The sequence below is a fragment of the Cyphellophora europaea genome (genome assembly GCF_000365145.1).
Source record: "Cyphellophora europaea CBS 101466 unplaced genomic scaffold supercont1.12, whole genome shotgun sequence".
Classification (NCBI taxonomy): domain Eukaryota; kingdom Fungi; phylum Ascomycota; class Eurotiomycetes; order Chaetothyriales; family Cyphellophoraceae; genus Cyphellophora; species Cyphellophora europaea.
In genome coordinates this window covers 775,988-799,414 of record NW_008481800.1, presented here as the reverse complement: position 1 = coordinate 799,414, position 23,427 = coordinate 775,988, and the positions used below count along the sequence as shown (strand labels likewise).

At 50.8% G+C, this 23,427-nt stretch overlaps 2 protein-coding genes across 2 annotated transcripts; both read right to left on the bottom strand.

Moving 5' to 3' along the window:
• Positions 1-2,814: 2,814 nt before the first annotated feature.
• HMPREF1541_10439 (uncharacterized protein) lies at positions 2,815-3,972 on the bottom strand (the record flags this gene model as incomplete). The annotated part of the gene is made up of 1 exon (XM_008715110.1): positions 2,815-3,972. One exon carries the CDS (start codon positions 3,970-3,972, stop codon positions 2,815-2,817), a length of 1,158 nt encoding a protein of 385 aa, XP_008713332.1.
• An 8,737-nt stretch (positions 3,973-12,709) lies between these two features.
• Positions 12,710-14,026, bottom strand: HMPREF1541_10438 (uncharacterized protein; the record flags this gene model as incomplete). The annotated part of the gene is made up of 1 exon (XM_008715109.1): positions 12,710-14,026. One exon carries the CDS (start codon positions 14,024-14,026, stop codon positions 12,710-12,712), a length of 1,317 nt encoding a protein of 438 aa, XP_008713331.1.
• Positions 14,027-23,427: the final 9,401 nt, after the last annotated feature.

The window sequence follows — 23,427 nt, the reverse complement described above, 5'->3', positions numbered from 1 at the left end:
GATCTTCAAGACGCCGTTTTCATCAATCGGTGCTCGCCACTTGTTCTCTCTACCATAGCAATGGATAATATTCTCGTTCACGGTAATGAATGCCCGCTGTATATCATTAGCCCACCAGTATCACAGGGCTGTGATGGGGATACCTGGGGTATGAACCAGTTAATCTGGTTGATGTCGATGGTGCTTGTTAAGCACCATCCGTAAGAGTAGGAGGTGACCTTGAGCATGTTAGAGAAGACAAGAGGCATTGAGCAGAAGTGGCAAGTGTCTAGGTGCTATATATGCGCACCACGCCGGCGCTAGGCTGAGACTGGACTCAGAAGCCTTATTTTGGGGTTGAGTGAGGGAGGATCCAGGCACAAAAATATCTGGAACACCACATTAAGATCAGGGCCCGACACGTGGCCGTTGGACATCAACAAAACTCAGGCATTGGCAGTTTGCCGCCCAATGACGTCGAAGCTGTTTCTACCTTCCTCAAGGTTCTCGTTCGATCCAAATTTCCTGGCTGGGAGATGGTGCTTTACAGTATCACCCCCTTGGATGCCACCCTCTTCAGGAAACAGGTCTTGTGGCGCTGCTCCCCGGCCCGTTTCATGCTCACCAAAGCGCCTGATACATTCGACAGGGCCACGAGTTGCTGCTACAGGAGGCGAAAGGAGCAGACTGTGGGAATACTGTATCTCTGAATACAGTACCCTTGGAAGGAGACGCACCATTATGGAAACGCATGCCCGCCTTCGAAACAGGGTGTATCGCGCTAGGAGAGATGTAGCTGCGTCCATGCAACGGAGAGTATTCGAATCGTGACTTTTGAGCATATCGACCAGTATTTCCCATCCTCTCGGTTCGCTGTGCTGTAGCACAGAGTGACTTATCGGCCTGTTAGATCCGCTTGAAAACAACTGACTCTCCGAGATGTGTTGAATAGAGCATTGATTCTGGTGGCGCCAAAATGAGATTCGCGCAGGGAGATATCTCAGGCCTGGTCTCCTTTCAAGCGATGAACATCAAGCTGAAGGGGATCTTCATTACCCCTGAATGCTACACGACACATACCGCATAGAATGATGGTTACTAGCTTGTGTTTCAGGATATACAGCCGCCAGTCGACCGCCTCTGCATACCTCCTAGAATAATGGGTAGCTGCTGGTGCGATCGCAAGCCGATGGCCTCTGTACACCTCGCAAAAGTATGGGTGTGACCGCACAGCCACCTTCTGCACACCTCATAGAATGATGGTCACTAGCGCTTGTCTCGGGTCGACATATGGTGGTTGCGATCCACCCATCCGTAGGCCTTGTTGGACTGTTGGGAGTGACCGATCATGGGCGGAGGTGGCTCCCTACGAAATTGCGTCGTCGATCAAAGCATGCGCCACAACCCGTCATTCTACGGGGTGTGTAGAGATGCTCGCCCGGTGGTCGCATTTCCTGAAACACCAGCATGCTTACAGATTGGTTGACAAGATCATCCACGGATTGTAGCGGTGTGTTCTCAGGGTCAAAGCGATGCCCGTCGCGACATCGGGCGGCGCTCTCTACCTTAACTGGTCCATTTCGGTCATTCGATTAGAACCCCGGATAGTTCTGAGGTTAAAACAAGCCTTGAATGACTTCTGTGGCCAAAACATACAGAATTGCTTGGTCTAGCCAGACAAGTGCCCTACCATAGGTCATCAGTGACCCAATGCAGGGTTAAGAATGGCAGAGCATCTTGGCGCAAAACATTTCTCCCAACACCCAAAAGATATCAACATCATTCACAAGTACGAATATACATACGCTCTCAGCGGCAGTAAATGATGCTCTGAAGTCGAGATGGATACTAAGGATCATTCAACAATCAATAAGCCCCAGGTTGTTTATGTTGAGGTAGCTCTGCAAGAACATCAGGCTCAGTCTGTCGCCACCACAAACACATTCGACTCGCCTACTCGCCGCAGTCAACGCAATCATCACTAGACGAGCTGTAAGTCGTGTGCGCATTCCCTCGAATCCACTGACATGGGTGGCGCCGTAGCTTGACGGTCGGTATGGAAGGATCGCAAAAGTCTTGGCAGTGGCGTCACTGCTCAAGAAGTCCAGTCCTTTTGGGGAGGGGAGGTTGGACGGGAGGCTGCAAAACCCGCCGCTACAAGCACGCAGAGTGACCTACCGATGTCTCGTCCTGTGTAGGTTTGGCCTCGCCTTTTACTGGGCTTTGTAGAGTTGACGCCCACTTATCTTGCAAAGCCACGGGCTTCTCGTTGCGGTCTAGCGATCACGAGCATTCTCATCGCCCCTGTGTCCGTGTTCTAAGTGTGCCATAGGATTAAACCTGTCGACAGTCCTCATTGGCGCGTGAGATGGTATGGTTCAATGCAAGAGACAACCGCGCTTTGTCGAGCTTCCCTCCGCTTTCGTCAAAAACAGCAGCGGACACAGTTAGCTTTCAAGTCACGAAAATTGAGATCTGAAATACTATATCCTGGAGATACTGTACATGGTGGATATCTATATCTTGGTTTAAGCTGCCGACTTCATTGAGCACCAGCCGGCTGCCGATACTGCTCTCTGGCCGTTGCGGTGCCCCTTCTTTGAACGCGAGCTGTTCTGAAACTGCGGCATGCCTGCTCCTTGGGTAGTCATTCTGTGCAATGTTCAACTGAATTGGAACACAAATTTGCAATGCGTTCCACGTGGGCCGCTTTGATCCGACGATAACTGCACTGAGGTCGTTGTAGCGATCTCGGTTGCAGAGCCGCCGGTATATGGGCATGCGAAGCAAGAAGCTGCCATTGCCCCCTGCCGGACGATGCACAACTTTCAGCTCTCAGCACTGTGGACGCTCGGAGAAAAAGTCCCTTGTATCAAGGGAAGCCAGACGGGATGTCTTGATGACATTCAACAGCCACTGCCTGTATTCCACCGCTTCGAGACGATTGAAGGAACGTAGAGCGAACCTCACAGGGAAGTTTACCGTGAAATATCCCAGGATCCCTCCCGCAAGGAAGTATGGTACCATCCGAGTAACATTGTAAGCCAGAGTGAAGGCGTCAAAACATGGTGGGCACCTGGCTAGGTCGAATGTGACCACTCCTGTACGCGACTCCATGAAATCGGCGAAAGCCAACAGGATGGTATGATATAGCAGACAAATCTCGGCATACACTGGATTTGCAAAGCTCAGAAAGGAGTCAAGGGGACACTTGACGTTATTTCCTATTTGCTTGCATACTGACCAGCTGATTCGATCGCCGGCTTTTGCGTACCAAAGAGTCATTTGCGTGACCACCTGGCGGGCTTCTGTGGTGACGCATACGCCCTCTTGCTTCGATCGACATACCGCCGCTCTCCTCATCAGAATCGAGATGGAGGCCATGAAACCGACAAGCGTATCCATATCGGTGTACTCAGCCTCGATGTTGAGACCGTGACGCCATACTCTATTCTCGGCTAGTGGTATTTGTGGATCGAACATCTGGGTGTAAAGTAGACCAGTACGGCATGCTCGTATCAAAAGCTGCGCTTTAGGAGTCTTCAGATTGCAGGACCCGCGATCATGAACGACACCAGACAACCCGCGCATGTGGATCCAGAACTCTGGTCCATGAAAATTCGATATGCTTGCCTGCAGAGCCAGCAACACAACTCTAGCAATGGTCTCATCGGCTGATCTGTGCTCTCCGTGGCTCAAGCTGCGAATTAAGTTTCGTAGCGCTGTACTGTAAGATGTTGTCGCGTCCTGCCCATTGATGGCTTCGTTCAAGCACTGCATCTCGCCGTATAGGGAGCCTTCGCTAAACATCTCTTGTGTGATCTGCATGAGGCTAAAGGCTGCACTGGAGTAAAGCAGGTTAATGTCGTGCTCAGGTTGGCAATGTTGCCACTCATAAAAGGCTCTTAGAGCCCCCGATATCGAGAACGATGGAAGCGACACGTAACTTTGTGTTTGGGCCTGCTTGGTGAACTTGTGCTCTTCAACCTGCATTGTGAGTTAGATCCGACAGCCATCACTCACGGGCTGAGACTCTGGGCGTTACGCAGGTACTTGTACTCTGGTGACTGAGCATAAGCATGGACTCTTGACTTGTAATCTGTCGTCGTGGTACTCTTGTAGACGACAAGAGAGGTACCAAGGACCTCGCTTGCTAGCTATTTTGCACCTTCGGACCAGAAGATCTTGTGGTACAAGTTCAAGATCGAATAGACTGACCAGCTGGTAATTGAGGCGGTGGTTCGATGACATTACAGTAATGCCGGACCGACTCATAAACAGTACTTTTGGCGGGTGAAATACAGTCCCAGACGATGCCATTGTGGCATAGAAAATTTGATAGAGGCATCCGAGGCCAAGCTGGGTTTCCCGCGTACAGACATCTGTAGATTGAGTGCGCAGCTGCGGCCGGAATTGTCTTTGACACTGGGACACACTGTTGGAGGTCATGGACGATATCTTTCAACCAATCACAAGCCTGATCTCTTCCAACTGTATGTCGACCGCATCTGCGTACGATACCACATGAGATGAGAGAACTTCATTCAAAACGGATCGTCTTTGACCCTGAAGTGCACCAGAACACACACCTCGTAGTATGATGGTCACTAGCTCGTGTTTCAGAAGATATGACCACAAGGCGACCACCTCTCGTAACCTCGCAGAACGAAGGTCGCGCCGTGTGTCCTGGCCGATGACGAAATCTCTCAGGTATTCACTTTTGTCCATCATTTTACGAGGTGCGGGAAGGTAGCTAATCCGCGGGAGCATAAACCAGGGCATGCGAAAGCCTGCCACCACAATGTGAGGTGGCAGAACGTGGTCGCCTGCGGCCGCATCATCCGAGACATGAGCTAGCGACCATCATTCTATGAGGTGAGAGCTTCGTTGCTTTCAGGGTCGAAGAGACTCCCCACAGGAGCTGACCTTCTTCGCCCCGTTGCCATCACGTATGAGGCCGTCGTCTTCCGAGCAGTTGTAGTTTGGCAGCGCCTGTCCGTGCGAAAGAGAACCGCAAATCAGTCCTCAGGGTGCGTAGAGTGACCCTGAAACGTGCCACTATAAGCCGTGGGCCTGCCTGCACATCCACCTTCTATACACCTCGCAAAATGGTCGCTACTAGCGTGTGTTTCAGGTTAAGATCACCCCAGAATATGATGGGTATGTGGCTGCACAGCCACTCCTATACACCTCGCGGAATGATGGCGACGAGCGCGCGTTTCAAGTCTTCAACACCTCAAGAAATGATGGTCGTGAACACATAACCCACTTTCAGTACACCTCGTCGAATAATGGCTGCTTTCGAGGGTGTCAGAAATATGCGACCTCAAGGCCGTTCACCTGAGCTACCACATAGAATGGTGGTCACGGACTCGTTTTTCAAGTCTGCACACATCAAGAAAATTTAGGTGTGACCACATAGCGACCAGGTGTACATGCCTCCGGGAAAGGTGGTCGCTAGCTCATCTTTTGCAACATGCGACCACATGTCGACCATCCGTGCACACCTCAAAGAATCATGGCCACTAGCTCGTGTTTCAGACTGCGCGATACCTTCTCAAAAGAGAGGGGTGTGACCACACTATGTCCACCTCTCAGAGTGATGGGCAGTCGCTTCTGTTTCAGAACATGCGACCGCAAGTCGACCGCCTGCACCACCGCATAAAAGGAGGCTGCTGTGATGTTCGTCAGGGTCAGAGGCCATTACCACGTGACCTTTACATAGAAATGGACAGGTCTTTGTCGATGGCCATGTAGAAAGTGGTTGCCTCGCGGCCGCGGGTTCTGAAACGCGGGTAGGATCTTCCCAGAGCATCTGATTTCCTGTGTTGGGTCTCAGGGTCAGAGAGCCTGCCCTGCTTGATCTATTTTCTCTACATTCCCTCATTCTTGTCCCATTTGCAGTCCTAGTCGGTTGCACAACAATTGCTGTCGAATCGTAATGCCCATCTTCTGATTGCAAGACTTCGTCCCCCGATCAGCCGGCTTAGAAACACTGCTTACCTTAATACGCATTTTGCTCACTGGGCCTGATAGGTGCTAGATGGAGTTGGTCTGCGTTGGCAGAATAACTAGAATGTCGACTCTCTCGAGCACAGTCGCCAAAGCAGATTAACAATGGTCAACTGGAGTTCACTGAACTTGGTACGAATCTCTTATTGTGCATTGGTGCTTATGCTAACGCAGCACGCAGTCAATTATGTTTACTACTGCAACAGTCATTCTATTTGCAGGATCGGACAACGGCCCATCATATTGGTAAGTATGAACAAGACAATGTCATGGTGCGCATAGCAGACGGAGCTAGTGATGGGATATAAAAGCTACTTCCTTAGCTTAGACAGCGGAATCGTCACGGGCACCGATATTGCCGGAATATGGGCCAGCACCGTGATGTACTCTGAATCTCCATAAGTCTGCGGTGCTCGAGTCGGGTTCTCTCCGCTCACTGCGCGACGATGCTGTGGAAAGCGCAGTGGGATTCGTGGTTCTGATCGGCCACGTCCACGGAGAATATGACGTATGGCGTTGTATTTCGAGGAAATATGCAGTGTACGCTCCTGCTGAAATCGATGGAGATCAATTTCTGAATACACATTCTCGTCGTCTGTGTTTTTCTTCATATACAGGTATTGCCGTACATCCTTGGCATACCCATATCCTCGCGGGCAGAAAGACAGGTCGGATTCGCAAATCCGGCACACTTGGCAACGCCTGCTGTGGTCGACAAATCGCCGTACAACTGCCCACTCATCCTCCAGAAGTGATCGTGCTTGAAATCTGACGGTAGGCCTGCTACTGTCCATGTTGCTGGCCAAGTTTCGTTGTCCTGCACACATGCCGATATTGATAACTTTATATACCGCGGTCGTGTTGGTACTTGCCGCTGAAAACGTTGTCGTTTCTTATTCCTGACTGTCCACAACTTATTGTGGCTCCGAGATTCTGGGGCCCTGCGATAAGTTCAGTCATACTGTGCTTGGTGTGGGCATGTCTTCCGAGTGCTAATGTATTCAGGCACACGCGAAGTTCCACGCCGCTTCCACTCCAAACCCCCCCCCCCCCCCCCCAAGTACGTGAGGCACGACCGCGTGAATGTGGCGTGAAGTTCTGTCTACGTAGACCACAAGCAGTTGCTTAGTACGATATGCGCGATATCAGTATCAGCGGAATGAGGCTACGTATCATACTCTAAGATGTTCCGAGAAAGTTAACAGGTACTTGCCAAATAAACATAAGTATCTCGAGAGCAGTATAATAATGCACGCCATTTCCAAACCTGAGTAGGTCGTGTGAGTCCATTCAGCAGTCATTACAGTATACGCTCCGCAACCTTTTCATCATTGCCCTGACACACAGCTTTCTATAGCGCAACAGCTCCTGCCTGTATTAGGATCCATCCTGCAGCTGATATGGTAGGGTGGTACAGTTCTCCTCGAACCTGCCCTTTCTACAATGACCGTATGGCACCAATTCATATCGAGCACGCCTGTACTTAAGAGACAATCGACTCGCCACTTTTACTACTCCTGGCACCCACAGCGCCGTGGGGATCTCCTCATTCTATCATGTCAAACACCGACGATGAACGACACCTCTCCGAGCCTCTACCTTCCAGCGATATCAGCAGCCTCAATTTGACGGGTTCTTCGCCACCAACGGCCAGTCACAGCATCATTCCTTCCCCCGGGAGCCGTTACAAGAAAGAGAAATTGTTCCTGCTCTGCCATGGCTGCATCGGCGCTGTGATGATCCAGTTCGAAACGACATGCGATCTGTCATCCTGTCGATTCATTGTCAGGTCAAAGCATTCGACTCTGGTGCTGACGACCTGCCGCTCGTGTGCGCAACGAATGACATGCCAGCCAAATCAGGACTTTTGGCACCCACCACGCCTGGACGAGTTCTTCCATCTCTTGCGACTCTCACCCTTGATGATCGAACAGATGCACGCCTTTCAGGTCATGCAAGTAATTGCTCGTGGCAAAGTCCTGATTCTGACTCACAAAGAAGCCGTGGCATATGAGTCGTGGAACACTATCTTCAGCAACTTACCGACCCAGTCCATCTGCTCCGGTATTGTGACTGACATGCGGCAAGGACTTGTCAGAGATCGTCTAGTCCTGACCCATGTGCCTACGATGCTCTTGTAGCATGCCAGTGTGAGTCATTGGGAGATGTCGTCATGCCTTGGAAAGCTAGGTCTTGAGCAGCCAGACTTTGAGAGAAAGTAGCTACTACCCCACATTATGCATAGCGGACATGAATGAATCCACTTGACCAGGTCAGGGCAGAGCTTGGGACCCATTCATCTCTGTGGGTTGGACGTAGAGTCAGGGAGGCGAGGACAACACGTTTTCGAGGTCAATACAATGTTTCATCTGTGGCCAAAGCAAAAGTTATGTGCACATGTCTTCGCTTTGTACTATACCCGTGTTTTTGTCATATAACCCTGTGCATAAGTCTCTGCTTTTCGCCACGATATTTGTGCTCAACCCGTCGTGGACGCCATGGAGCAAATCGACGAGAATCAGGCTGCTTTCAACGTCCCACAGCAAGGCCACTATGCGTTTGACGCACTCCCAGACGAAGGATCCTTGAGCCTCGACTTTAGCCCTTTGCCAGAATTCGAGCCTCTCAATGGGCCGTCGATCTCAGCCAGCGTTCCGGCACCAGCATTTGCCGGCCGGCCTGCACTCAATCATGGATCACGTATACCACTGAGAGAACCAGCTATACGTAAACCTGGTACAAATACGAAGCAAGCAGTTGGAACGCTGAGGTACCCTGCACAACCACACGCCAGAGCACGAGCAGTCACGCAGCAGTTTGGTCAGGCGGCGGCACGATTGCGTATTTTCGAAGACCGCCTTTCCAAGATCGAACAGCAGTAAGATGGCTAAATTTATTCGACCCATTACTTATTTGTGATTCAGGAACCATGCACTGCTGTGCCGCCTGGCAGCTTACGAGAAACGGATGAATCAGATACAAGTGGGCCTGCAAAAGGCCGAGGAAGGGCATGAGGAGATAGCTGAGATGGTTAAGGCGTCCGTATCTTTCTTGAACGAGCTCAATGGTGATGGTGCCGTAGCTCAACCTACCGAGTCGCAGCAGTTTTGACCGGTCATCGCTCTCAAAAGTACGCCTGTAGATAGGGGATAACGGCACAATCTCGAACATATATGTAACGTTGTTTACGTTGGAAGGATCTCGCTGTTGAAAAGTTACCTACGCAGCATTAGAAGCGCATCAGGGCACCTTAGTCAAGACTGGCTGGTGTCGTAGGGGTGGCAAGGCGAGGAGAACAAACGTTGGAGGACGGGGGATCTGTTTGACCCTGAACTCAGAGACGGCTTCGGTCCCCACCCATACCTTCCGGGGTTGAAACACAATAAGATATGTAATTACGACAGAGAAGCGATAGGCGGATAGTAGCAGATCACAGGGAACCCTGTTATGGTCCAGTCTGGGTGATTTAGATCCAGCGCCGAGGTTGGGTCGAGCAGCAATTCTATCCGTGGAGCAAGAGAGCAAGTATAGTAATGAGTTTGATTCTGGGCGGCTTGATTTGCAGCAGCAATTGTGTGACACTGATGATTCTAAGAAGAGTAGACTTGCAACCAGAGCCGAGGTATACCCCAAAGCATTGCCATTATTCCTGCGTCCTTGTACCATCACTGCAGAAGATATCGGACTGGGTAGGCCATGTTGAATTGTAATAGTTCTGTCCTTGCATATTGATGAAGGGCGGCACAAGGAACTCCGCATTGTCAGAGGTGCATTCCCAATACGGGGCCTGCTGCTGGTACCAGAGGTTTGACAATGCTTGTTCCAGGGCAGTGAGCCGTAACTGCAACTGTCTGATTTCTGACGGGATATCGATGAGCATCGTAGAAGGATTCTGCAGCGGTTTCTGTATAGTATCATAATAGTCTCGGTCGGTAATGGGTTGATTTCCTCTCGTGTTCATTTCGTCGTGAGTTTCGAAGGCTGGCCGCAGTACTCCATCTGTGGCTTCATAACCACCAGAAAGATCCTTCGCTTGTGACTGACAAGCTTGGGCTGGGTAACACAAGGTAGCGGAGCTGGTTACGCCCTCGTAAACGTCTCTGTGAGCACCAGGTGCAATGTCTTGAACTTGCAAGGCTGCCCCCGAGAGGGGGAGACGCATCGGAGTTGGTTGTTGGATTTCAGGCATTCTATAGTAGAGTTCTTCTCAAAGGTCTGGAACTGGAAATGAACGATTGGGATGGATGCCATCACAGCCTCGATTTATACTGTTCCATGCGGTCGCAATACTCCGAAGCTTGATCATTCTCCCCGTCTTCTGATCGGCTTGTTATTGGCTCATACACGCCATAGGCCAAGATGGTCACCAAGAGAAGTGGATCCGGCGTCTTATTGGACAGATGAGTTCCAAGACGGCGCTTGCGCGAAGCTAGACGTCGGGAAAGTTCAAGCCATCGCCCCGGCCGGCGGCAAAATCTTATTCGTTCTCCATGCAAACCACCAATGGAACCAAGGACCCGTAGACTCCGCCTCTAATGACCACTGGCTGGCCGGCGACCACCTCGCAGCAAGGCGTAATCGAATGTGCCCCTCATGCACATCCCTGCGCATCTCCGGATACCTTGCAGTTCGATACCCGATGTCTGACTGACCTGCGACGAACGAGTCGCTCCTCCACTTCTTCCCAAAAGCCTGGTGCATTACACATCCTCTGCACGGTCTGATCGCTCAATCCCTTAGAACGCAACTGCTGTTGAATTTCTTCGCGCGTGCCAGCACGCAGATTCCACGCGGAGGCAAGCCCCAGACCGAGCTCGCTGATAGCCAGCCAAAGCTCATCGAGCTCTACAGTAGCGGGTACAAAGTCTGTCTCTGCGACCGGGCCGCCCCCATTAGTGCTTGGGTGCATTCGTTGACGTGATTTCTGGTCTCCTAGGGTGCGAAGCCTGTCATGCAGCCCCTCAACGACTCGATCCTGGTTCTCTAGGAAGGTTGCAATACTCTGGCGGAGTCGCTGCTGTCGTTGGTAATTCGAGTATTGCATTTGATCATTCCACACGCGATCAATTTCGGCTATGCTTTCTTGAATGTCGAACATACTGTTGAGTTTTCGATAAAGCGTAGTGTTTAGTGGCCAGAACTTCAATGAAAAGTAGCCCTTTCTCCATTATAAGACAATGAAGCACCTGAGTTCCATGGTAGCGAACCGCCTACTTCTACTCACAGTCGTGGCCGGACAGCCACCAAAAGCTGTGGTTGCCGGTACTCAGTTGCAGATTTTTAAGACTACGCCTGGTCCCCTCCTGGCCATCCCCAGCGGCAGTACACAATGAACGGGATCATCCCTTGTCCACGCTGTGTCGAACTACAGCACTACATCCTACAAAATAATTGCTTCATATACTGGCAGTCGGTGGCATTATATCATGAACGGCTTGCATCAGCTCGCATCGGTGGCATCATTGAAGCTCAACAGCATCAGATAAATCAACTCGAGATCTCGCTTGCAAAGACTATTCTTGAGACTCAAAAAGTTATCATGAGTCTACACAGTCAGAGACGAAAATAGAGGTTCAAGGAAATGGGGCTCAGCTGGAAGACACCAACCTTATGATGCGTGAGCAATGCATGCCTTTCAGCGGTCGCATTTAGGATATCGCCGCGCGCTTTCCCGAATTGGCGCCATCAGCGGCTAAGAATTCTGCCTCAAGCAGGCTCGGTGGATGCCACCATCCGAGGACACAGGCTCGATATGTGGTGGCGTTGAGACGGCCTTGTCTGGGTAGTGACTATTTAAGTTGCAAAAATATTCCAGTACACGGAAGACGACCTGTAGCCATACCCAGAGAGCAGCTGGAGATGTCGGATAATTCACTAATCACCATTATTTTGGCGGTGGCAATGGCACTAGCCGTCGTTCTCTCTGTACTCCTGTTCGTTTATCTATTCTATCGGGCACAGACAAGGCGCCTTCAAGATGTGGAGATGATGTCCAAAAATTATCAGGGTCAGCAATCCCACCACCAAGTGCATCGGCTACTAACGAGTGGCATCCAGCCCCGATCGTGTCCGGCAAACCACTTCCCCCGCTTCCTTCGCTTTCGCAGATGCCAATAGCTGAAGCTCTGATTAAATCACCCCATACCGGGGGAATCGAACGAAGATCTCCTCCAGCGCGCTCGCAACCGCGTCAAGCCGTCCCAAGCAAGAACAGAACCCTTCCATTTAGGGAGCTACAGCTTGACCACCGCGCGGATGTGCAGCGTGAGCCGCCAGCGTCTTCCAATAATGAGGAGCCCGAAAAGGAAGTCGAGGACATTGCCATCGGATTCAGCCCCGATATGAGAACTGCAACTTCTGATTCGAGACCACAAACTCCACTAGTTCCACGATTATCAACCCACGCCATCTCCAAGTTGCGCGAGACCAAGTTGCGCGAAGCCAAGCTACGCGACACGAAGCGAAAGCCCCCCATTGAACTACATCGTAAGTCCATCATCATATCGCATCGCACCCAGCACTGAAGTCGAATCAGCGGCCTTCGAATCTGTTCCAGAAGAACATTCACCAGAAACCAAGAATACAACGATGGCCGGAAACAGATTCTGAGACCAGCTCAAAATAATCATTCCTCCTTCTAGAAGCTCTGTCTTTGATGTAAAAGAGTGTCGGTTATCATCACTGAAGATACGAAGCGAGTGTATGCTGTGCTCACCATCTAATATCCCAAATTCTTGGAGTAGACGTCGAAATAAATCTTGAACTTGAGCTGGTCCTTGCGACTCATGCTGTTGGGTTGTGGGATCTGGTTCGCCGCGCACCAACCCTGCAGAGCCGCATCTCGCAGCTCTTCCATTGTCAGCTTATCATCATCGACATCTGACCCAGATTGATCCTTTATCTGCTTCTGATCTTGATTCAGCCCGGGGCTTTCGTTCGCCTTGCTCTCAATGGGCGGAGGCACGGCTTTCGGCTCAGATGGTGTAGACTTTTGCTTTTCGCCGGTGGAGAATTCATCCCCATACGCAGGACTCGCGCTTTCCTCTGATCTCTTGAAAGGCTGCACCGTTGGGTCCCGGCTCAGAGAACGACGATAGTCAGAAAACTGCTCTGGTAAGTTTTTTGCATACCAATCGGTGAAACGTTTCGCCTGCTGCTGAGCTGCTTCGTAGACGCGCCACTCGGATTTGATTTGTTCCTTGCGATACAAGGCCTTATACTGTGATGCTACTTCCCAGCTGGTGAAGAGATCTTCCTTGGTTTTAGCCACGGGGTTGTTTGTGAAGCCATTGATCTTCTGGTGGAATTTGACATCCATGTGCGTGGTTGGATATTTGTCCAGGAAATGGTCGTCCTTCTGCAACCAATCCCGTCGCGCCTTGGGCGTTTTCAGTTCCTCGGCCCTTTTTACTTTTCCGGGGTTGAGCAGCTCTGCTGCTTCCATCGGACTACCTTGGAGACCCTCACAATCCCAGACAATGTTCAGAATCCCATACACGTTCGATGCTCGGTAACGAGGTTTCCCTTGTTCACGAGGAAAATCCAACACGCGGTGGAATCTTTCGCTGACATTCTGAAGATCTTCGATCTTCTGGCCGTCAGCAAGAGCAGGCGTCGTGCTCCACACGAACCACCCTTTCGCCCGTGGGCCGTACCGATTGAGAAAAAGGGGAGCTGGGTCATCATCGCCCTTCTTGCAGCGTCTTGCGACTGTCGTGCATGGGACGCCAGGAAAGATCTCTCCGCTCCCTGAGTCTGCTTGCAATGGAATCGGCTCCGCGTCGTCACCGATATCTGTTGTATCGGCCATATCTCGCTCGACAGAAGGTACAGTGTCTGGACCATCGCTCGGCGTGGAGCTTGCTGCGGCTGACTCTGGTTTCTTTGAGTTTGTTGCCGGAGTCGGAGGAACGACATCTGTGGCCCGCGCTTTTGCTTCCTCGACGGCTTTTTTTTCCTCAGCTTCTTCATTGACGGAGTTTATGAACTCAGTAGGATCCGGCTCCTCCTTCTTGACGCGCTTTGACTCAGCCATGATTGCAAGACGAAAATGATCCCATCGACATCAGTTCGATCAATATATGTCGGCATGATGACCTCGGAAAAGTGATGTGCGACATGCGTATCGATCTGTCATGGCTGGATACACCATGCTCGAACCTTGGCGGTTACCATAGCTATTGATGGGCACAGGTAGTTGCTACTTTAAATGTTACACCGCACCTTCTACACTGGTACTTGGAGCACGGCTGAAGAGGATCACCATGAGACGCTCACAAGTACTCCTCTGGTTCACCGTGGTGTTCAGTGCCATTGCACTGGGGTACGCAGAGCCTCCTGAGCGCCTATTCTGATACTAACCATCCTGGACAGCGAAACGCTTTCTCTGCCACAATCAGGCAATATCTCGTTGGGCGATTATTGGGTCGTATGGAGCAAGATCAGTTCGACAGCATTATCGAACATGAACATGACAGCGACTGGTGTGATCATAACGACGGAAGGCAAGTCGATATCGTCTTCGACTAGGCCTTGGACTGACCCTCTAGCCATCAACACGACAACTCCTGTCATGGATCCGTATACTAAGATCACAACATGCGATGACGGCGTCGAACCAACGTCACCTGTAACCACTTATAGTCTATACAATCAAAGCCTGACATGGAATCGTACTTCGTCAGGTACACCTCAGGTTCTGACAACAGTCAATACTACAACATGGTCCCGCGGTTCGGCACAGCCCCGTGCGAGCCCCTTCACTTCTCTGGGCTTCTCACAGCGATCAACATATGCTACAAGTCTTTCGGCCGGGTTATTCTGCCTTTTCAGCATTCTGATTGCGACTTGAACGCCTATGACATTCAAATCTGACACTATAGTGGACGTCATGATGGACAGGGTTCTTGATAAGAAATAGTCAACATTAGATAGTCATTCCAAATATATCTTCGAAGACATGAGGCATCTTCTACGAGAAGGTGAGATCCGACGAATGTGCTTTCAGTCCAGGCTCCCTATGGTCGTGCGGACTTTGCGCCACATCGCTGCTTGCTGCGAACTGAATTCGTGGAAGCGATCCAAGAAGGTCTTCACCTGTGCAGATCGCGATGGGGTGGGAGCAGACAATACCAAGTCAGACTGGATGGATGGCGAGGAACCGGTCGAAGTCGGTGTATCCGCCTCCTCAGAATCATCACGCTGGACGATATGCGTTACTGAATCTCTCTTCTTCGGGACAACTCGGGTCTGGGCTAAGCGAGGCTCTGCGTCCTCGTTCTTCAGAGGGATAACCCTGGCATTGCTATCTGCTGCCTGCGTAATCTTCAGCTCGCAGGAACAAGATACATAGGGCGGATGTCATACTAACCAGTTTCATTCCATTAGGAGGCCAGGTATCCGACAATTTTTCTGAGCTCCAGAAGTGGGAGCGCTCACCCTCCTTATCCTTAATAAGCACGAACACCTTAGCCTTACAACGCGTGTTCAGCTCGAAACCCTTGTTTCCAAGGCACTTTCTGCGACGTCGATACGACTCGTACTGCTTTTTGGCGTCCTTCTCTTTGCGAGTGAGAGGACGATAGGCACGAGGCAGTTGTTCAACCTGCTTCCCACGCGATCTCGCACCCTTAGGCTGCATACGGGGTGCCATATTCTCGCTCTTCACAGCGAGACCGCAGCCAGAACAGTTCCGTTGACGAGACTAGTCACAATCTTCCTGCATTCTGTACTGTACTTCGAACAGCTCGGTGGCAGATGTTGCGCAAGCCTTAGTATATGCAGGCCAACAAAATTCATGGCCCTAGGTACAGATGTCCTTGCAAAGAGCTGTGGTGTCGCTTGTTGCAAAACCAGGATCCCAAACACCACAACTTCGTGAGGGTTTTGTGAGCATGCAGAGAACACCAGAGAAGGCTCGAAGCGGTTGACCCCAATTCCATGATGTGTGATGCAAATCGCTCTTGCCGGATTACTGTAAAACGGCAGTAAGACAACCACAGCTGTTGCTGGCATTCTCGCACTACCAGAGTGGTGAAAGGCTCGATAGCGGCCGCATGACCTGAAACGCAGCCACATACATCCTGGTAGTAGGCTACAGAGTGGTCGCATGGCCAGTAACTCGACCAATTCCTTATATTATTGGCTGAGATTTACCACGTCAACTTGATGGTGCACATCAGGGGTTTCGCCATCCCCATCTTCAGGAAATTTTTCTACCTCAAAGTGGCTCACTTCGCGTCTTCGCTGTGCTGGAGAAGGCTCTGTTGTTCCCATATATCAGCAGGCCCTGCTTCTAACGTTCTTCCGTCTTGTACACCGGGCCATCGGCCTTAAAAGGACACCTATTATTATACATCAGGCAGGAGAAGCAGGACGCTCTGAAATTTCGGAATATCTACATTGCTATTTGACTTTCTTCTCATGTCACCCGTCTATGGGCGATCCTATTACCATAAATTCGCCGCATATCTTGTTTCCGCCGCCATCTCGAGCTTGAGCTTGACCATCGAACACCAGAGCCATGAGCGTCACTAGTCAGCTTCGTCGTGGCATTTGTATGGGATCGCTTGCGCCAGGCCACCCTACGAATTCCTAGGCTGCCCTTACCGTCTCCCCACAAGTCGACGTGGCGGATGGAAAATGAATCATAACCGGCAGCACGGCAGTCCAATTCTTCCGCAACTATTATTACTAGCCTGGGTCCGGAGTGGAAGTCTGTCCCACTGTTCGTGCATCATGGACTACTTCAACACATTGTCATCGGAAATCACGCTCGCAATTCTAGTGCTGGTAAGCGATCGCGTACGACAGTTCCTCGTTGCTAATGAGCCATCAAGCTGGAGCGACGTGACTTCTTGCGCGTTTTACTCACCTGCCGCAAGATAAACAACGTTGGCTCGTTTTTGCTGGACTCTCGCCTCTACTACCCCATCGGATTGTGTTGCACTAGGTGCGCCGGCTCCACGGTCAGAGTCGATAAGGCGGAAGTGGAGCGATTGCGGGTGTTACAAATCCTATCCGATCATCATCGCGCACACCACCTCACACAACTAACGATCACCGATCGATCGTGTTCGCATTGCACTGAATGTCATGCCAAAAGTCAGCTACTACGAGACATTCGTGGCAAGGCATTATCGACTCTGGCAAACATGATTCCTCGAGCCATCAACCTTCGTCACCTTAGGTATGTTTGTTGCGTCATCCGTCTGTCCCAGAATCTAAGTCAACAGATTGGACGTTTTCGATAGCGGCGATCTTCCTGAAGAGCTGCTGAAATGTAATCAGCTTGATACTTTGCTGGTGAGACTACCTCAACGACTGAATCACCCAGCTTTGTCGAATCTGCGCCACTTGACTGTGCATGTCGACCAGCAGCAGCATGCGCTCGAGATGTTGCCCTCATTGTTGAAGCTAAACAGCCTCCAAATTCACGTTCGGGGTCGTCCGTCTCGTCAGCATCTGAACCTGATCAATCTGAGCAGATATCCCACATTGAGAAGTATTTGTGTTGATGGTGACGCGTGGACCGCATTTACGGGAATGTTCACTGGTCAAAGCCAAAGTCTCGAAACCTGCATTCTTCGTGGTCAATTGGTTGTGACCAATCAACTAAACGACTACTTCGGCAGGATTGCGGGCTCCTTGAAGTATTTGTACTGTTGCGGGGTCCATTTCGTTGGGAGTGTCGAGGTCGCTCTGCCTCAGCTCGAATTACTGTCTCTGCATAAGGTCTTATCCTCAAATCGTCTGAGCCCGTTCGCGAGATGCCCTGTACTGAGAACGATCGCGATCGAGGCCGATAACGTGATGACGAGGGAGCGACATGATGATCTGAATAGATTGCTACAGCTTGTGGTGTTGCACTGGGCAAGTACCCTCGGAACCTTGATCCTCAGATCTGGTCTTTCTTGGCGATTATCCCCCATTGCTATACACGCTCTTCAGCGGTCAAGGCTCCTACAAAATCTACTCCTTGATGGCTCTATCATTGTGGATGGGCGCGATTGGCTGCTTATGTCCTGTACTGGAACTCTAGATGTGGTGGCGAAGATTGACAGTTGGATGCTCACGAACAACGTATGTGGTCAACGATACTCCTCTTCAATGCTAAAAGGTTATAGAATAATGACAAACTGCTTGAGCATCAACACATCCCAGGTATGGCGGCCGATAGCAGCCGCAAATTCCAGATGAAAGCAAGCCTGCTGCCAGCACGCATACGATCTTGTCCATGTGGATTCATGAATAGGATGTGCTTTTTCAAGCGATCGGCTGTGCCGGAAGTGTGTATCCAGATGTACACGTGGCTGATAGCAGATTCGCGCAGAAGCACTTGTCAGCATGGCGTCGGTGGCGATATCACAGAGCACGAGATTAAACCGTGTGCCTCAGGGCAGGAAGAGCCGAGATTGATTCCCCTTCCAGGTGTGGACGAACGTCTTTGCTTGCTGGTCGACTAAACGCGCACGATTTTCAGACGAACTGGTCATAGAACATCAACTGACTGCATCCGATTCAGCCTTCTTCATCGCCACGAGTCCTTGAAAGTCTACCAGATTGTTCAGAATCTTAAGACAGGTGTTGTAAGCGATGTCTTTGACCAAGTTATTTTTCGTACTGGTCGCGAAAGCTGGAATCGAGCCGCAGACGGACAGAAGTTGTTTCCACGAAGCGCCAGCTATCGATCCCTTCTCGTCTTATGGAATCCAGAGTGTTCTCATAAGTACCACAGCATCAGCATAATGCCGGTAGCGTATAAGCAGCGTCCGCTAGAAGTGGTTTGAGCTTGCAAGACCACCTGGATCGCACAGCTGCCTCACTCCTGTACGAAAACTTCGCTAGTATGGAAGCCCAAGGCGTCGCAGTCTCCACGAGTCTCGTCAATTCGTGGTCTTCTTCTTCTTGCCAGTCACCCCGTTTCAATCCTGAGCCTCCATTGTAATCATGCTCAAACGATGTTCGCCGCTTTTTCGCAGCCCGTGCCCCGTGCCGGTTCTTTCTGCGCCGTTTTGTCTTCGTAGTGCGTTCTGGTATGTAATATTCGTCGTTTTCAGAGTCTTGACTGCTGTCACTATTCTCGGGAGCTCTCTTCCTACGCATGGTGCCTTGTGGTCGGTCCAATCGCTCTTGCAAGCTGGTAGGCTGTGCTGAACTATGCTCGTAGGAAAATGACACTTCAGCCAGTATCAGCCATCGTTGCTCGTTCAACGACTTGATACTCAGTATGGTCAAATCCTTGCTAGGCAGGGTCCCGGAAGGAATTGGCCATGCCTGGATCGAGTTCGAGAGTCGTCGCACCTCACTCAGCTCGCTGACAATGGCTGACATGATCCATAGGCCTTTTCCTTCCATTGGAAAAATCGCAATGTCGTTTGTCCCGCCGTGTCGTTCCCGTGTCTGTGACATCATCGCTGGTTCTTTCCCACAATTTTCCGAATGAGTCCTCTCACAACTTATCAATGGCGAAGTTGGGTGATAGCGATTCGAAGTACCCAGAGAGGTATCAGGTCGCTCCAGAGCGCCGAAGGAAGGTGGCAGACCTACGACTCTAGCATCCCGACTTCTTATGGGGGACGTAGACGTTTCGTGTCCTAACTGCGGCATCGTATTATTGTGGCCAAGGCCAACACAACCTATTTCGTCGGTGCCGCTTGTACAGGATCGATCAGCAATCGTTGAACCCATCGGTGTGCGTGTCACGACCATCAGCCCTGTTTCATTCCTGCATGGCTCCAAATTCTGATCGCCATGCATATTTGGTATCCCATGGTGTGGGCCTTGATCTGTAGCAGTCGTTGACTCTGACTCATCATGACGTGCAGCGTCAAGAGATTGAGGAGATACAGATAGGTCTATCGCTCCCTCAGGTTGCTGAGATGTTCTGTGCTCGCCGTTGTCATTGCTTGTGCCGGCCTCGGGCAGGATAATGGAAGTGCTTATTGCTTCCATGCTGCGGTTCGAGTGTATCTGTCCAGAGTGAGCAGGTGATAGAGGCGGATTCTCGATTTCTCTATCCCGTTCAACTATCAACATGCTCATGTCCTCAGTTTGCGCTGCCATGGTTAGCATCATGGCGTAGTATTTCGGAGCCATTTGGGGAGCCTGGGAACTAGGGAGACCAACTATATTCGCCTTCGCGAGAACACTCTGCCCCATGGGATGCTTTATCGCTTGCAACCATTCCTGGACGGAGATCAAAGTCATCGAGAACATCGCCGAGGGCTTTTGAGATTGCCGTCATTGCTTGCTTGGGTCTTTTCTGATGCGAAGGCTGCGCGGGATGGTGGTAAAACCGAATGTTGTCCATTTGGAAGTTAAGGGTTGGACGCATAAGACACTTGGGGAGGCTTTCGGGATTTTGGCTATATATACAGTTCACCTACCAGACAGGCGTGATGCCAAGGGCCTGGCCTCTCGGACTGTTAAACTCGCTCAGGCAAACCAAGCCGATGAATCGTCGCCCTTTTTCCCGCAGCAGTGATTGCACAACCCTAGTCATACCACTCGGCACTCTTAACTGCCGAGAGTGGCCATGACTCTCCCTGCTGATTATGAAGAGATTTCTCACAGGATACTCGACAATAACCTTCGTCAGGGTCAGAAAGCGGGCAATGACGCGATGAAGTAAACGTGGATAGCCTGGTAGAGTATACTAACTTACGATTCATGTTGAACCCTTCTCATCGACAAGCATGCTCAATCGCCGTACTTCAGACCCGCTCGTAACCGCCAGGGAGTGGACTACCGCCTTGTTATCGACTGTGTCGACATTTCTGGCCATTCGGTTAGGATGCCCTCAGCAGTGTTGCAGCCAGCATCACCGGCGTGACCCTCAGGGTTCTGCTCATGCGGATGCCGGGAATCAGCATTGTCTGTGGATGATAGAGATGAAGCCATCTCTCTTTCTGTGTATGGTGGCGGGTTCGCGATGGGTGTGAAGGGATTCTGCTGCTCCCCAAGTGCCTGGCCACTCTCAGGCTCTGGAGTCGTTCTTTTGTGGTGTTGCCTCCTCGAAGTCTTACAGGCACATTCATGTATGATCATGCCGACAGTCAGCGCCAGGCTTAGTGAGGCAAGCACGATTGCAGGGATATTCAGACTGAGATTGAACATTGGCGTCATCATGGAGCACTGTGTATGGCGAAGTTAGGTCGTCGTTCTGCAAAAGGGCGCCGTGGATCGAATTCTGACAATGTATTGTTGTCTCATCTTCGAATGCAGCAGACTACCGACCACACTTATACGAGGGTGCGCAACGGCATCCATAGTCAGAAAATGCACGACAATTCGTGGGTGCGCTTTCACAATCCTCACATATTGCAGAACAGCGGATCGTTCGGACACTCACCATAGATTACAGCAGCATGGCCAGGCAAATGCAATGTACAATATCTGGGAACTCGTCATCCTGCTACAATATGCTTGCCTTGAGCAAAGATGGCAGAAAAGCATGCAAATTCTGCAAGCAGAGTCCGTGCCTACTGGCGAACCAAGTGCCGGCAGCTTCTCTCTCAGTTCATACGTGGGTTTGATTCTCACTCTTTTGCGTATTCTGAGCTGAAACGTCGTCAGATGAGCATACCGATCTTTCGGTAGCACCGACTGAAGTCCGCTTGAGAACACTCCCCGGAGATCGATACAGATGGCTGTTCCTGCCAGAGAAGAAGCATTTGTTTGAGAAGCCCCTGAGCAAGCTTAATACTGGTGCCTATCGCGAAATTTGCACGGCAATTGGCCATTCAATTGAGGTCAGGAGGCGAGATGGAGGGACAATCGGCTCCGCCATCTCTGTTCGGGAATCCAGCTTCAAGCTCACCGATGAGACAGGGTCGTCGGTCTCACCAACTTTCACTTCGACCATTGAAGCACTGAGAAATCGCAACGCGTTGCTTGTGGCGAGAATACGGAACCTCAGCGCCACCGTCAAAAACCGAAATCAGTTGATCGCAACTTTACAAGGACAGTGTGAGACCCTAGAAGAGCGGGTCAGAGTCCTCCACATGCAGCTAGGCTGCAGTGAAGGTCAACTGCAGAAGGCTGAAAACCGGTACATGAACAGCGAATCAGATCATATGAAGATCCAAGAGAAAGTGTCGCGCTGTCGAGATGCTGCTGATAATCTGCTCAGAGAGCTACAGTGAAGACGCACGAGCGTGCTCTCCTGCCTTCTGAGAATTTCTTTCGTCACCAAATTGGCTGCGTGAAGACATACACTCATCATCAATAAAAGTGATGTTGTCTTCATCCCCATCTCCCACCGTCTGCGCGACCTCGTTGCTTGTGGGGCCCACCTTGTGATTTAGTTGAGCAACCTCTTCATCAATTTCACGCAGTCTGCGGTGCTCGCGAACGCACTTCCTCAGCTGGACATCCCGAGCGTATCGTAGGTATCGAAGAAGAGCATTCTCAAACATGTGCTCAGTGGGTTCAGTAGGAATCATGTTATGTGCTTGCCCACCGCGTCTCAAGCCGAGGATCTTTCCAAGAACCGTTTCGATTTGCATGCTCTCCCATTTCCTGACCTCTTCCCTTGCTAGCATTTCAACAAGAGCGGGGCTTATGAGATACCGAACAGCGTCGTGATAGATCGTTTCGTGAGCGATATGGCTCAGACCGACTAGTGACAGTGGTAGAAGGAACTCCGTGTCGAAGACCACGTCGTCAAAGCTATTATCCAAGCGCAATTGGCGTACAGCAGAATCGCCGCACACTACTGCGCGTTTGCTATGCTCACCGAATGACATCGTTCAGGAAAGCTTCATGTGGTAGGTTTGCAGTGAAGTTGGAGTTCGAATCGACGGACGGGAAAAGCGCGGTCATATATAGGGCATAGAGAGAACGATGGAAGTGAATGGTAACATTTTATCTCTACTAATCTGCCAAGGCCAGAGCGCCCCGGCTGAATCGCAAGAGGTTCCAGCCAGCAATAGTGTGACGAATCACGATCAACCTGCACCGTCAACACTAGCGAATGAAGACACGAATGGCTGCCCACGGAGACGGTATTGAATCTGAAGGCACGCAGTCACAGGCATTCAAGTTTGAGCCTTCATTTCGAGATTGCTCTTGATCATAGCTCGTTGTCAGCGCGGAGAAGTCTCGAAAATGGCCCTTTTCAGACGTCTCTTCCGCTCACAAAGTCTATTTTCGAACCCATCCAAAATGCATCGCCACTGTCCAGATGTATGAGAACGGCAAGGCTCGAGTTGCCTATCGATGTGCTCGAGAAACTGTTCTACATCTTGTAACGCATCTAGAGCATCTCTAATATCTCTGATGAGATGTAAATTGAGCCCGACTGGTAGTGATTTTGGTGCAGTGGCGACACTAACAGACATTTCGGCATTCCCGGGTATCGACGAGCAGTAGAGGGCGGGTTGGTGGTGTCTAGTATAGGTCTGGCTGTACTGGACGAGACTCGGCCCAAGATAT